Below are 13,712 nucleotides of genomic sequence, written 5' to 3' on the forward strand. Positions count from 1 at the left end.
GTTAGTATACTCACATGATACACATAGGCATTATTTCAAATATAAAGTTAACAAAATTATATCTTGTAATATTAGTCTGAAAGAGAGTTAATTCAAGTGGTCAAAAATTAGACAGCAATAGAATCAGAACTTGAGTGAATTAGTACTTAGCGCTGTAGCATTTAATGTGGGAATACATGAAATGAGGTTGTGCTAGAAGTTGTATTTGCTGGAAATTTTGATTTATTCGGGTTGTAGATGGGCAAATGAAAAGGGAAAAAAAGGACTAGATTTTTGATGCCCATCTGTTCATGCTTCAGAGACCTGGAAACTGATGTTTTAAATTTCCTGGTTTTACTTTCTTGGTTTATGCAGCTTTAAGAAGGGAAAAGATGGGACTGCTTGGTTAGAAAAAAATGAAGGAGTAAAAAGAAACATGAAGAAAAGTGAAAGGTAGAGAAAAAGTACCTTAGGAAACAAGTAATAGAAAGGGCAGAATGTATATTTTTGATTCATAACACTGGACATTTTTGTAATTAATGTGCCTCTAGGCATGAGTACAAACCTTTGATTAGTAAACAAATGAAAATATGGTAACATATTAAAATGCCTGCCTTAAATCTGAAAGTTCAGGGCAGCCCAGTGTGAGTACAGAGGACCAGAGGGACTTGAGCAGGGTTTTCTGAAAATTCTTTGCATGTAACACTTCTGAAAAGTAACTGAAAAATTAATGGAGAGCTACCGTATAACTTGTAAGAGTTAAGAAAAATGTATCTTTAAGAAGGCGTGGGTCTCTGGTTTATAAAGTAGGCTTAACTATGAAAAGGTCAGTGCAGTCTCAGCCGAGAGTTTTTAGAATGTCGAGTTTTTCCTTAGTAACAATGACAACATAATCATGATGATCTCCACCATTGCCATCAATATTCAAAAATAACAGTATTTACAAGCTCTTACCATTTGCCGAGCAGCATGGAAAACGTAATTCTGCAAAGCTGCATTAGTATTATCTCCATTTTGCAGGTGAGGTAACTAAGACCTTTCCCCTTGGTCAGCTAATGTGATAGGCCCTGAATCTGAAAGCAGACAACATGCTGAGAGCCCTGCTTGACCTGGAATGCCATTTTGCCCCTTAGTAATAATTGTAAGATAATCAGTAAGTTTTATTAGATGTTTTAATCCTATTCTTCTAAGAGAAATCTAGGAATAGCCTCATTCTTGTTGAATAGATAAGAAAACCCAGGTTTAGAGAGAGTAATGGCTTTATTCACAACCAGGCAAAATTTTTCAGAAAATTCCTTTTATAAAATTCAGTTCTCTATTTTTAACTTTCATATTTAATTTAAAGAAGTAACCTTTTGTTTTACAGGAAGATTCACAAATCTTGTCTCCTTCTTATTCCCTGCATTCTCTTATCATGTTTGATGGTCAGCTCTGTCTTTTATAATATTCTCTTGTCACTCTCTGTCAACACAGAAACTTCACACATCGTGGTGGTGACCCTTTCTGCTTTTTCCACAATAGCATCCAGTTGTATTCGTCTTCTTGGGCTTCCATGGTATTAATCATACCGTAGACTGGGTGGTGTGAACAACAGAAATGTATTTTCTCACAGTTCTGAGGCTGGAAGTCTGAGATCAGGGTGCCAGTGTGGTTGGATCTCAGTAGGTTTCTCTTCCTGGCTTGCAGATGGCTGCCTTCTGGCTGTGTCCTCACATGTGGTGGTGGGAATGGAGGTGGGGAAGGAGAGAGAGAAGGAAAGATCTCCTCCTCTTCTTATAAGGCACAGGCCTATCAGATTAGACCCTGATCCTTCTGACTTCATTTAACCCTAGCTACCTCCTAAAGAACCTATCTCCAGACATGGTGGTTAGGGCTTATGTAGTAAAAAGATGTTATGCTCTGAAGGACACCCTCCAGTGGGAAACGTGTCATAAGGGAGTTCTTACATTTGTTTGGAAAGAAGAAAGTGATCGTTTCTTTAGTACCAGCTAATTTTCCATTCTGCTTTCAACCTCCAAATACTGGCTTCCAAACAAAAAAAAATCATAGAACAGAGCACGTAATTAGAGATTATTTTTAGAGTTTCCTTCATTGCTTTTTGGTCCTGTAAAAGTCCTGGGATTCCCAGCATAGTGAGAACATTTACTTGCCAAAGAGGCATGTATACTTACAAAGCAGCTCAGTGAATTGTATACAAGTAAAACAACTACTACCTCTTGCTTGAAAGAGACTACTTCAGTATTACATTTGGGAACTTTTTCCTTTTTTATATACTGTCATTAAATTAAGTGAAGTGAATGGATGCAGGTTTGGAAACTGCCTCTGAGCTATTAATGAAACAAATGTTGAGCAAGTTATTAAATTTGAATTTAAAATTATATCATTTTAGTAATGGCATCAGTAAACACAGTTTAGTTTAAAGATAATATGAATAATTGACAATTTGGGGGGAGCTAAGAGACCAAAATAAGTCAGTATGAAATGTTACTTATACTCATTAAAGGTTTGTAAATGTAGACATAACCTCTTACAGATAGGCAAAGCTCAAATATTTGTTGAATGAATATTTGCTGACTAATTTAACCCAGTGACTCATTCATTGACAAACTTGAAAATGCCGAGTTACCCAAGATGGTTTTAGGAATAACTCCAAACGTACGCGTATTACATGAAGAAGCAAGGGAATGGCAGTTTACTTAGATTTACTCAGCTTCCCTGCATGCCATTACCAACACATGTTCTGTCTTTTAATCTCTCAATAAATTTGCAAACACGATATATTGTCCCATTTTATAGATTAAGAAACTGAAGTTCAGAGAAACTAAGTGATTTGAGTAACTTCACACATACAGGAGGTACCAGTGCAACCCTGTGTACCAACACAACCTGGATTTTCCCTCTTCAGCATTCCCATTTCTTGAGTAGATTTACTTAAGGTACTTAACAGAGACTTCTCTCTACCTGTTCTTCGAAGGTAATCCTTCCGATAGGCTTCCTGTAGGACCTTAAAGGTATGTTTGAGCATGGAAGATGATTAATACATTGTGGGAATTTGAGATTAGTTTCCAACAAGACCAACAAGGGAGAGATGATTCGAGTCTGGATGAAAGTGGGGCTTACTCCCAGTATAGGCTGCAAATAGGAGCTTGGCCGGGGGTAGGGGTGCAGGGGAATGGGGAATCAGAAAGTGAGGTAAGGATCAGTGGGTAGAGAGCACTGAAAGTGGAGGTAGGAAAATTAAGATGATGTCTTTGCGGTTTAGTCTACAACTTTGCTAGCTGTGTTGAATTACTATAGTAAACCTTGTATAATCTACAGGGGTTTGTTGTTCTTATAGATCTCTTTTTTGGGAGTAGAGAGCTTGACAAGTAAGCATAATACCTTTGTTCACAAGAATGCCTCTGGATTTGATAAACATTTATTCTGTAAACATACAAGGTAGCTTTTCTTATTCTCATACATTTATAAGGACCTTAACTTTCATCTGTGGGAGGGTATGTTAAAGGTTTATAAAAGGATTTTATGAAATTGCTCAAGACAAAATGCTCATACTGGTTTGCAGTTAAATTAGCAATGTATATAATCTAACACTTTGAAATCAAGAGAGAATGGGGAAGTAACATGTAATTATTTAAGTTAAATAGTGCTAATCACATAAACTATGTTGTTAGAAGAGGCCATGTAACCATATGGTATAAATTAGGTAAATGGAAAGTGTTTGATTTTCAGAAATGATGATCGGAAATAAATGAAAAGGAATAGGCTCATGGAAACAGAGCCATCTATTTCCTATGACAGCCATAAATAACCCCAACTATTTAAAGGACAGATACAAGGGAAGGAAATGATGGGCCTTACACTGGCGAGAGGAAGCTGAGCTTCTCTTAAGGGCAGCCTTAAAGAGAAGATGCTGTCTTCATTAACCATGTCATCTCTGGGAGCAGACATGGCTAACGAGGCCAGCCTGATAGTCACAAAGTTGCTTTTCCTTTGAGCATGCATTTCTCGGGCTACCAAATGAGTTTGCTTGTTCATTTTAACTGCAGCAAGTTTCTGGGGATCCTGTGTTCCCATCTTGTCACAAAACAGATTCTTTGTGGTCCAAGCAAGACCATCCTGCCCAATGTCCTCTCACTGCTGTCACTACTTCATGTTGGCTTTCCATGTTTGCACCATGGGAGGTGAAATTTGGTTCAGGCCCCAAATGCTGAAGGTCTAAATGACACGGCCCAACCAGCCACAATGGTGTTGTGTAGCTGTTCTCCGAAAGCAGTTGTGCTTTGTGCTTGTAGATTGTGATGGACTTGTCTGTGATCGAGTTTGTTCAAGCAATGTCCTGCCAGGGATTCCTTATCAGAACAGCCTTCGTAGTTACATGCCATTGATTTGATGAGTATTATTAGCCCTTAGCCATCCCTGGGAAAGAAGAGCAGCCACCCTACAACCAACCACCAAGACTAAGTCTTTCTGTTTAATGCTGTGGTCTCCAAACATCTAGTTTTAATTATGGTGGCTCTTTTTGTTTGTGATTCTTTTATTTAGTGAAGATAGTATGGCAAGAAGTATGGGGTGGGTTGTTTTTGTCCACATGAGAACACTAGATCAGGATTTTTACTCTTAAACTTTATAGGTTTATATAGATTTATATAAATCTGCTTACCATGTAAGTGATGTATTAGACACATGTGGACTAGCATGACTTTTTAATTATCTTGGATATTTGCTTATGTGGCTAAATTCTAAAAATGTTAATTTTGTAATTAATTTCCAACACATTGTTTGGAAACAATGAATAGTTTTTGTTATAAATCACCCAAGAACTTAGATCACTGAACTGTGTGGATGTCTTCCCAGTTGGTTTTGGAAAAGTTACTTATCTTTGATTCTGATTCCCTTTCTCTTCAATTTTCAATATGTTTTCTATCCAGGAATTCACAGAAATTACTGTGATAAAAGAGCATGGTATTTTTTTCTGCTGTCATCCATATTAGCCTTGAACCATATTGTCTTCTGTCATTTGTTTTTACAGGTTCTGATTTTTTTAAAACTTCCTTTTGTCTGCTGATGGGTGGCCTTGGTGTATGGCCTTTGGTTTGGGCTGTCATTATTTTCTCATGTGCGTGCACTTCGTCATTCGTTCTGCTGTCGCCGAAATGTAAGATGTGCCTCCACTCATGTGGCTCCCATGCTTTTCAGACTGCAGCTATGGCTGCATGTCTCCCAGGGTCTCAGACAGTATCTTGTAGTGCTTGCCAGAATACCGGTAGTTGAATATTAATTCCTTCTTTGGTTAGCTACATCGGGGTAGGGGTTCCTTGTCCCATTAGGTGTCGAGTTTGGGGAACAATAAGCACAATGTTCCTATCACATAACAGGTGCTCAATAAATAGCTATTAAATGAAAAAAGGAATGACTGAGTGAATATATGTATAGTACACACTAGCATGTGCTATGGGAAGTTTGATGAAGAAATGTTTAACTTTGTTTACCTGAGCATTTTCCAAAGTTTTTTTCTCATAAAACCTTCTCTAGTGTAACACCTCCATGTGTCCCATGGAACTAGCATCGCACAAAACACACCTTGTCCAACCCTGACCTATAGGATACAACACAGTAGCCATACTACTCTCCCTCCCCCAACCCTGAGCTATAGGCTGAACTTGGTCAACCCCATCTCTGCAGACCAACTTCCTTATTCTAGTTGCTAATGCTATCCTCTTTCTTCATTGGATCTAATTTGGAATAATCTTTGATCAGTTATACTCTCTTTGTGTCATTTTTTTCATGTTGTCTTCCAAATCTGATTTGAGAAGCAAGACTATTGATTGCCTCTGTCTTGAGGACTTTATCTGCAGACATTATTTAAGAGACACTGTAAGTTGAACTCACTATAGTAAGTACTTTTTACTGAAATCTCTCAAAAAGATGTTTGTAAGCAGTATATACCACTGTGACATACATTTCAGCCATGACATCCTCATCAACAGATGAGTAATATTGTCTTAAATTTAATTGACTTACTTTGTATTAAAGTCTTCCCCTTGACTATCTCTGTTAATCAACTAACGTTAGAGTTAGAGCTAAGAGTTAGACTCTAGCTTTTCGATGTTAGCAGAAATAACTAAGGTACCTACAGCATTTCCTATATTTGCCATCAGCCTTAACAGCCTTTAATGCTTCTCTCAAATCTGGTCTGTTTCTGACTAATCTGAATAAGGCCTTTGGTCCTTCCTATAGGTTCAGCTCTAGGTTTGTTTGTTTGTTTAGATGTAGGGGTTGGGGAAGCAATCGAATTTAGGTCTAGAACATACTTACTCCAGCTGTGTCCTTCAAGATCGTTCAGCACATATTAGGGTTTTGTGGCAGTGGCTCCAGAGCCACTTTAAGGGACAGAGGCAAGAGGAGAAGCGCACATTTGAAAGGAAAGTATGCAGTCAGTAGACCCCACTCTGGTTTCACAGATTTACTAGTGGTTGGGAAAAAGCTGGGGGTGGGATCCCATGGCCAATAACAAATTGGAAGTGATTACAGTAATCAGAATATTTCTGAAAATAGACATGGGTTCTGATAGAGCTTCTGAGAGACTCCGAAACAGGTTAAGATTTTCTATGAGTAATGGGAGCAGTGGCATTTCTTTAAGAAAAAAATGGGAGATTGTTAAATAGTAAACTGGGCATATGCTGTGAAAGGCAGCTCACTGGTTTTCTTTGGACTTTTTTTTTCCTCTCACTTCTTACCTCAGGACCTCTCCTCTCCTCATTAGCACCTCCACCGGAGCTGGGGCAGAGGAAGGGACGGGAGGTGTTCAGACATGTGCCTATTTGCATAGTCAGTTCATTGCATTAACGCCAGGACAGCCAAGTCTGTCCAGTTCTGTAGAAAAGCCAGTTTTCCCCCATCAGTAACTTATTATTTTCTCTTTTAGCATCGTACAGTTTATTGCCAAGCTTCTCTTAACTGTACATTACAAATAGCGTCTGATTAAGAATGTTCTGGATGGGTTAATTAGTGTGGTGACTATTATTAAGCAAACTGCTTGTTAGTATTATGCCTATTTGATCTTGGTATTGATGTGAAGTAATCGACCATAGAGCTACATTTAGAAAAGCTGGTATAAAGTTTTTTGATTTCTATTATGGCAATAAATTGTTTATATTAAACATGTCTATGAAAATAAGAGCTTCATGGCACAGATAATCAGTGGACTTTGTGTGGAATGGTAGATGAAGATTGTTTTGTTTTGTCCTCTCCTTAAAGAAATATTAATAATAAATTTGTCCAGTTGCTTCCAGACCAATTCTGCTGAAACCAAGTAGTAAAAAATTGTTTCAGCTTACTACTGCAGAGCTTATGAAAACTGAGGTGATTTGAACTCCCGTTATCCAAAGGACATATTTCTTTTTAGATTTAGCTAATTGTTTAAATACTTCTCTGGGTAACAATTAATTCTATATAAATAAGGCTATTAAAAACATGAGAAAATATTGTAAAGACCAAGGACTGGATTATTATGTATATTATTATTGGTATTTTGTCCAGCCCTATTTTTTCCTAGCTATAGCATTTCCATAGGGAATTTATTCCATGAGCTAATAAATTATACAATCAGGGAGTTTTTCTTGAAATTCAGCTTAAATTTTCCCATTCTTAATTTCATCTCATTACTCCTAGTTATACGCCCTTGTAGCAGGCTAAATAATTAGGCTCTTTCCTTGGAGACTCCTATTATGTACCCCTCTCGTTGTCACTTAGCCAAGCTATTCATATTTAGGTCCTTTAATCTGTCCTCATAAATCAATTCTTCCATTGCCTTAATCATTATTATTGCTCTTCTAAGAACTCTCTAATTTTCAAACATACACAGTTGTCAGGTGACCCAGATGAAGTCAGCATTCGCACAGTGACCCGTCCCCTCAGACCTGGCACCATCCTTCCCTGCACAGCACGCTCTCTGACAAAGTGGCATTGGTTTACTGGTTGTCACTTCAACACAGGCTCATCTTGTCCAACCCGATGGTCCAAACTGTGTTTTCCATGCGTCCTACTGGCATTCAGGTTTATTTTTCTGTTTTTTTTTTAGGTAAAAGTTTTATTTTTATCTTTTATTATAATTTTTCCTTTACCATTTAGTACCCTTTTACCCCCTGCACCCACAGTCACCACACTGTTGTCCACATCCATGAGTCCTTTTTCAATTTCATAATGTTCGCAAGCTGCATTTTGGGTTACTGTTCATACTGATGTTCTGCGTCGCCACCACCTACCGAGTCAGCCATCCACAGCACGTGCTGACACGGCATTCTCTCTCTCCTGGAGAACAGGTAGCACACATGTTGAGTAAAAGCAGGCCTAGCACCTTGCCCACAGCTAAGTTCCCCATCAGTTCCCAGCTCCCACTGTGTCCCATCTCTTCTAATGTGCGAGGTTGCTCACATGCTGGACAATGGGAATGGATTTTATGAGTAAGATAGGTCACGCTACTGTTTTCTAAAATGAAGATAGATTGTTTTAATGCCCATCATTTTTTTTTAATTGTGAATTCTTCATGCACTAAATTTGTAATTCTCTTAAAATCCTTTCTAAGCTTCCCTGGCATTTCTTATCTGACTTAAACCAATAGGTTACTTCACATGTTTTATTGTTGTTTTGAAGATATGTACATATGTTCCCTCTCTCCCCATTTGTTCTATTTATTTAGGAGAAGTTGAAGATATTATTATACTCTTTTTTTAGTTTTTATTTTATTTTTAATATATTTTATTGATTATGCTATTACAGTTGTCCTATTATCCCCCTTCATTCCCCCTCCACCCTGCACACCCTCTCCCACCCACATCCCCCCCTTTAGTTCATGTCCATGTGTCATAAGTTCTTTAGCTTCTATATTTCCCATACTATTCTTACCCTCCCCCTGTCTATTTTCTACCTACCATCTATGCTACTTATTCTCTGTCCCTTTTCCCCCTCTCTCCTCTTCCCACTCCCCTGTTGCTAACCCTCCATGTGATCTCCATGTCTGTGGTTCTGTTCCTGTTCTAGTTGTTTGTTTAGTTTCTTTTGGTTTTGCTTTAGGTGTGGTTGTTAATAATTAGAGTTTGCTGTCATTTGACTATACATTTTTTTATCTTTTTTTCTTAAGTAACTCCCTTTAACATTTCATAAAATAAGGGCTTGGTGATGATGAACTCCTTTAACTTGACCTTATCTGAGAAGCACTTTATCTGCCCTTCCATTCTAAATGAAAGATTTGCTGGGTAGAGCATCTGGGATACAGGTCCTTGTCTTTCAGGACTTGGAATGCTTCTTTCCAGCCCCTTCTTGCCTGCAAGGTCTCTTTTGAGAAATCAGCTGACAGTCTGATGGGAACTCCTTTGTAGGTTACTGACCCCTTATCTCTTGCTGCTTCTAGGATTCTCTCCTTCATTTTTACCTTGGATAATGTAATTATGATGTGCCTTGGTGTGTTCCTCCTTGGGTTTAGCTTCTTTGGGACTCTCTGAGCTTCCTGGACTTCCTGCAAGTCTATTTCTTTTGCCAGAGTGGGGAAGTTCTCCTTTATTTTTTGTTCAAATAGGTTTTCAATCTGTTGCTCTTCCTCTTCCCCTTCTGGTACCCCTATAATTCGGATGTTGGAACATTTAAAGATGTCCTGGAGGTTCCTAAGCATCTCCTCATGTTTTTGAATTCTTGTTTCTTCATTCTTCTCTGTTTGTTTTTTTCTTCCTTCTTTCTGATCCACTCCATTGATTTGAGTCCCAGTTTTCTTCCCATCATTATTGGTTCACTGTGCATTTTCCTTCATTTCACTTAGCATAGCCTTCATTTTTTCATCTAATTTGCAGCCAAATTCAACCAATTCTGTAAGCATCCTGATCACCAGTGCTTTGAACTGTGCATCTGATAGGTTGGCTGTCTCTTGGTCGCTTAGTTGTATTTGCTGTGTGGCTTTGATCTGTTCTTCCACTTAGGCCTTTTTTTTTTTTTTGTCTTGTCACACCCGTTATGTATGACGGGTGGAGCCTTAGGTGTACACCAGGGCGGGGCAACCCAGTGGCTGGTTTGTAAAGCTGTTGTGGGGGAGGGGATCTGAGAGGGAACAAAGGGGATTGCTCCTCTCTTTAATGGACTTAAGTCCCATCCGCCGCTTCCCCCAAACAAACTGGGCCTTTCTGGTGCTAATTCCTGTGTGGGTGGGCTTGTGCACATTCTAGGACTCTATGGGTGTCTCCAACATTCTCTCCTGTGAAGCTGGGAGTCTCTCCCTGCTCCTCAACCCCCACAGGTGTTTTCAATCAGTGCCCCAAGGCTCTATTTCCCAGCACTGGGACCCTGGGTTGCTCACAGTGCCTTGCTTCACAATCTCCTCCTTGTTGGGTCTGCCAGTTGCCACCCCACACCCCAGGGTCTGTCAGCCGCCACCTGTGCACCCAGGGTCCACCCGCTGCGGTCTTGCGAGCCCAGGATGCCTTACACTCCGGGTCCCACTGCTCTTTGTGCTGGGACTCCTCTCTGCCTGGCTGCCCGATTCTGCCCCTTGTACCGGTCTGGATGAACGTGTCTATTTTAATTCTTTGGTTGTCCGACTTCCATTCGGTTCAATTTTCTGCTAGTTCTGGTTGTTATCCTGTTTCTCAATTGTTGTTGTCCCTATCTTGTTTGTGCGAGGAAGCACAGTGTGTCTACCTACACCTCCATCTTGGCCAGAAGTGCCTATACTCATTTTTTTTTTTTTTTACTTTTCGTGTTGATCAACAGAAATTTTGTAAATGATTTTTAGTTCCTTAGATTCTCCTCGGTATTTTGAATTTGTATCACAATGAAAGTTGGGTAGATCCCTTAAATGTTTTGGACCTGTGCATTCTGAAACCATAAACTGTATATGCCCAAGTTTCTTTCCATTTTAAATCAAGAATTAATTATTTTATTAGGACATACCAAGGGGGTTAACACCATTTTTTGTTTCCTCTATCTATGTATGTTTACCTATTTATTTCTTGGGGAGGGGGCTCCTTATCCATTCAGGTGATTTTTCTCAAAAAACTTTATGAAACAAGCACAGAAGCCCCCCAGCTCCCGCAAATAAGCATTTTGATGCTGGAATGTACACAGCGTATTACAGTCAGACTTTGTTTCCAGCTCACTGGGGAACCCCCACCATTCCTTAGTGTTGCTCAGCAGCCCCTGCTTTCAGAACTAGCAAACGCCTTGTCAAACCCCTCTCCAAAGTGCCGGTTCTAACCTCTCGGCCCACTTTTTTAACTCCATCTCCACCTCCACCCACCTCTCTTGAAATAGATGACCTCCTAATGCTTTGCTGACATACCTTAGATTCCACCCACTTCCACCTGAAACTTTTCCACTTCCTTTTTCTCTCCTTCCCTCAGCGTTGTGAGAAAGCCAGATTTAATTCTCTTTTATAAGGCCCAACTTCCCCTGCCCCAACAAAACCCTGCAGTTATTCCATACACGGTATGTCATTTTTCTACTTTCACCTTGTAAGACTTTTTTGTTTTATTAACATCCTGCTTCCTTCCCTAGCAGGTATCCCCAAGTGAACCCCCAGGTGGATACCCCTGTGTACACAGACCCTATTAAAAAGAATTTGCCTTGCCATTCAGACTCTTCTCCTCTCTCCTGCTCTTTCTCTGCTACCCCCCACCCCCACCCCCCCACCTTTGCCACCACCATGCACACACCCTAACCTCTAGCCTGGCCTCTGTCTACTCCCTCCATAGGAACTGTCCTTGGAGTAGCCAGTGATCTTCTAGGTAACAGGGCCAAAATCAATTTGTTGTTTCTGGTACTGTAGCACCTCTGCAATGTTTTACACCCCCTTTTACACATTTTAAGGTCTGTTGATAATTTTTTACACATTCTTTTGGGGCTCTTAATCCACTTCAATTGTATGATATTACTGTCTCAGATTGGCTTTCTACTCTTCCAGATACTCCCTATTGCTCTCCTTCCATGGTTCTTCTCCCTCACCTACCTCTTAAACGCATGCACTCTCCATTTCTTCAGTTATTCAGCAGTGCAAGGAAGGGGCCCAGCCTCTGGGTGGGTCAGGGACTCGATGGCCCAGTCTGCCTCTCTGGACCTCAGGACCTGCCCCAGCCGCTTGGGGCTGCATGTCATCGCCTGAAGAGTTCATGTTCTTTCTCACCCTTTTCCTTGGATCGCACTGTCCCCTCAGTCCAGAAATCCCGCCTCTTGGCCTTTCTAAATTCTTCGGTTAAAACTCTCTCTAAGGCTTTACTGATTCCTCTGTCAGAATTTCTCTAGTTCTCAGTTTAAAAAGTCAGAGTGTTCGTCCTTCATATACTGTGTTCCCCCACAAGTGTGTTGGCCATTCCCGTTCATCTCCCACTCCACCTTTCTAAGCACTGCTGGTTGGCTCCCCAGTATTTGGTGAAATCCTTGACTTCATTTTATGCAGATGCTTCTACAATCAGTAACATAAAATATACTTCACAAAATATTAGCAAGGTCTTTTAATGAAAAGTGTATACAGGTTCCAAGGAATACAGAAAAGTCATGTGAGCAGAAATACCCAATTTAATCAAGGAAGTTTTAAGAATTTTTATAGGATAATGAAATAAGCTTGAAAATAAGCCCTGGGGCATGCAGTGAGCACACTGGAGCTCCAGAAAGACGCGTGAAGGAAGAGTGAGAAACCATCGCTCTCCTCTCGTTCTTTATACGTGCAGTACGGGATATACAGCCACAGAAAGTCTTTGGAAGCTATTTAATGACAACCAGGTCCAATTCCAAACTTTTGAACTTTCTCTTTATGGCTGCTACTTTTTGTTCTCTTTCTAGTTTTTCTTACATCCTCATTTTTTCTCAGTTTCATACATCATCATCATGTCCTTACAGAAAGGTAAAGGGTATATTTTAAATAGTGTCTTCACTGAAAGAGTATTGCATTTCCTTTTTGTAACAGATTCATGCCCAAGCATAAAATGGCCCATTTACAAAAGATGCTCAGCCTTCGAGGAGATGGCAGTGCTGCTTCATCCATGGCCCTTCCTCTCCCTCTGGAGCAGGGAAGTTCTGAGAATATATTGGATAATGTTGAGTCACAGTCTGGACCTTGTGATGCTGCACAACCAGAAAACCTGGTTAGCTCATTAATGCAGGAGTCATACTTGAAAATGCGAGACTCATTAGATAATTCAAGCTCTCATCCTGGAGAAAAGAAACAAAATCTGTATGACATTTCAAGTGGAGCTGATGATCAACAAAGACCGTTGCACATTGTCTGGCCTCACAGGTGGTAAGTTTAAAACACACCCATTTAATAGGAGTTACCAAACTGGTAATAGGAGATATATTCTCCTATTATATCCAGTAGGAGATGATTAGTAATTTGTTGTTGCTGTAGCTTTAGCAAAAGGTCATTTCAGTGTTATGGTGATATTACTCAATGTCTTTGTAGAAATAGTTGTGTACTTTGATTAAACTTGCATTTTTTAATTACAGATCATCATTGTAGTGATTTGTTCAACTAACAGTAGCTAGGCACTTCTAGGAAGTCAAATTTTGTTCAAGAAGTTTCAAAGTATAATAATAGGATTACATATATACTGTTATCACAGAATTTTCATATGCACACATTGCTAAAGCCGTATTACCATTAAAACAAAAACAATTTCCAATATTTACTAATTTGACCAGTTTCAAGTGGGTGCCTTTGTATCACTTGTCATAGTTTGTATTAGTACATAGGAAAC

The 13,712-nt window shown here is 39.6% G+C and overlaps 1 protein-coding gene across 16 annotated transcripts in view; it reads left to right on the plus strand.

The window, feature by feature from the left end:
* GTDC1 (glycosyltransferase like domain containing 1) overlaps window positions 1-13,712 on the plus strand; it is a 388,750-nt gene that overhangs the window by 312,503 nt on the left and 62,535 nt on the right. For all 16 annotated transcript variants that reach the window (XM_036023527.1, XM_036023526.1, XM_036023525.1 and 13 more), the window contains one exon: window positions 12,923-13,255. In XM_036023527.1, the coding sequence (XP_035879420.1) occupies window positions 12,923-13,255 (333 nt within the window). The remainder of the gene's footprint in view (window positions 1-12,922; window positions 13,256-13,712) is intronic.

The sequence above is a fragment of the Phyllostomus discolor genome, chromosome 4 (assembly GCF_004126475.2).
Source record: "Phyllostomus discolor isolate MPI-MPIP mPhyDis1 chromosome 4, mPhyDis1.pri.v3, whole genome shotgun sequence".
In the NCBI taxonomy this organism is placed as follows: domain Eukaryota; kingdom Metazoa; phylum Chordata; class Mammalia; order Chiroptera; family Phyllostomidae; genus Phyllostomus; species Phyllostomus discolor.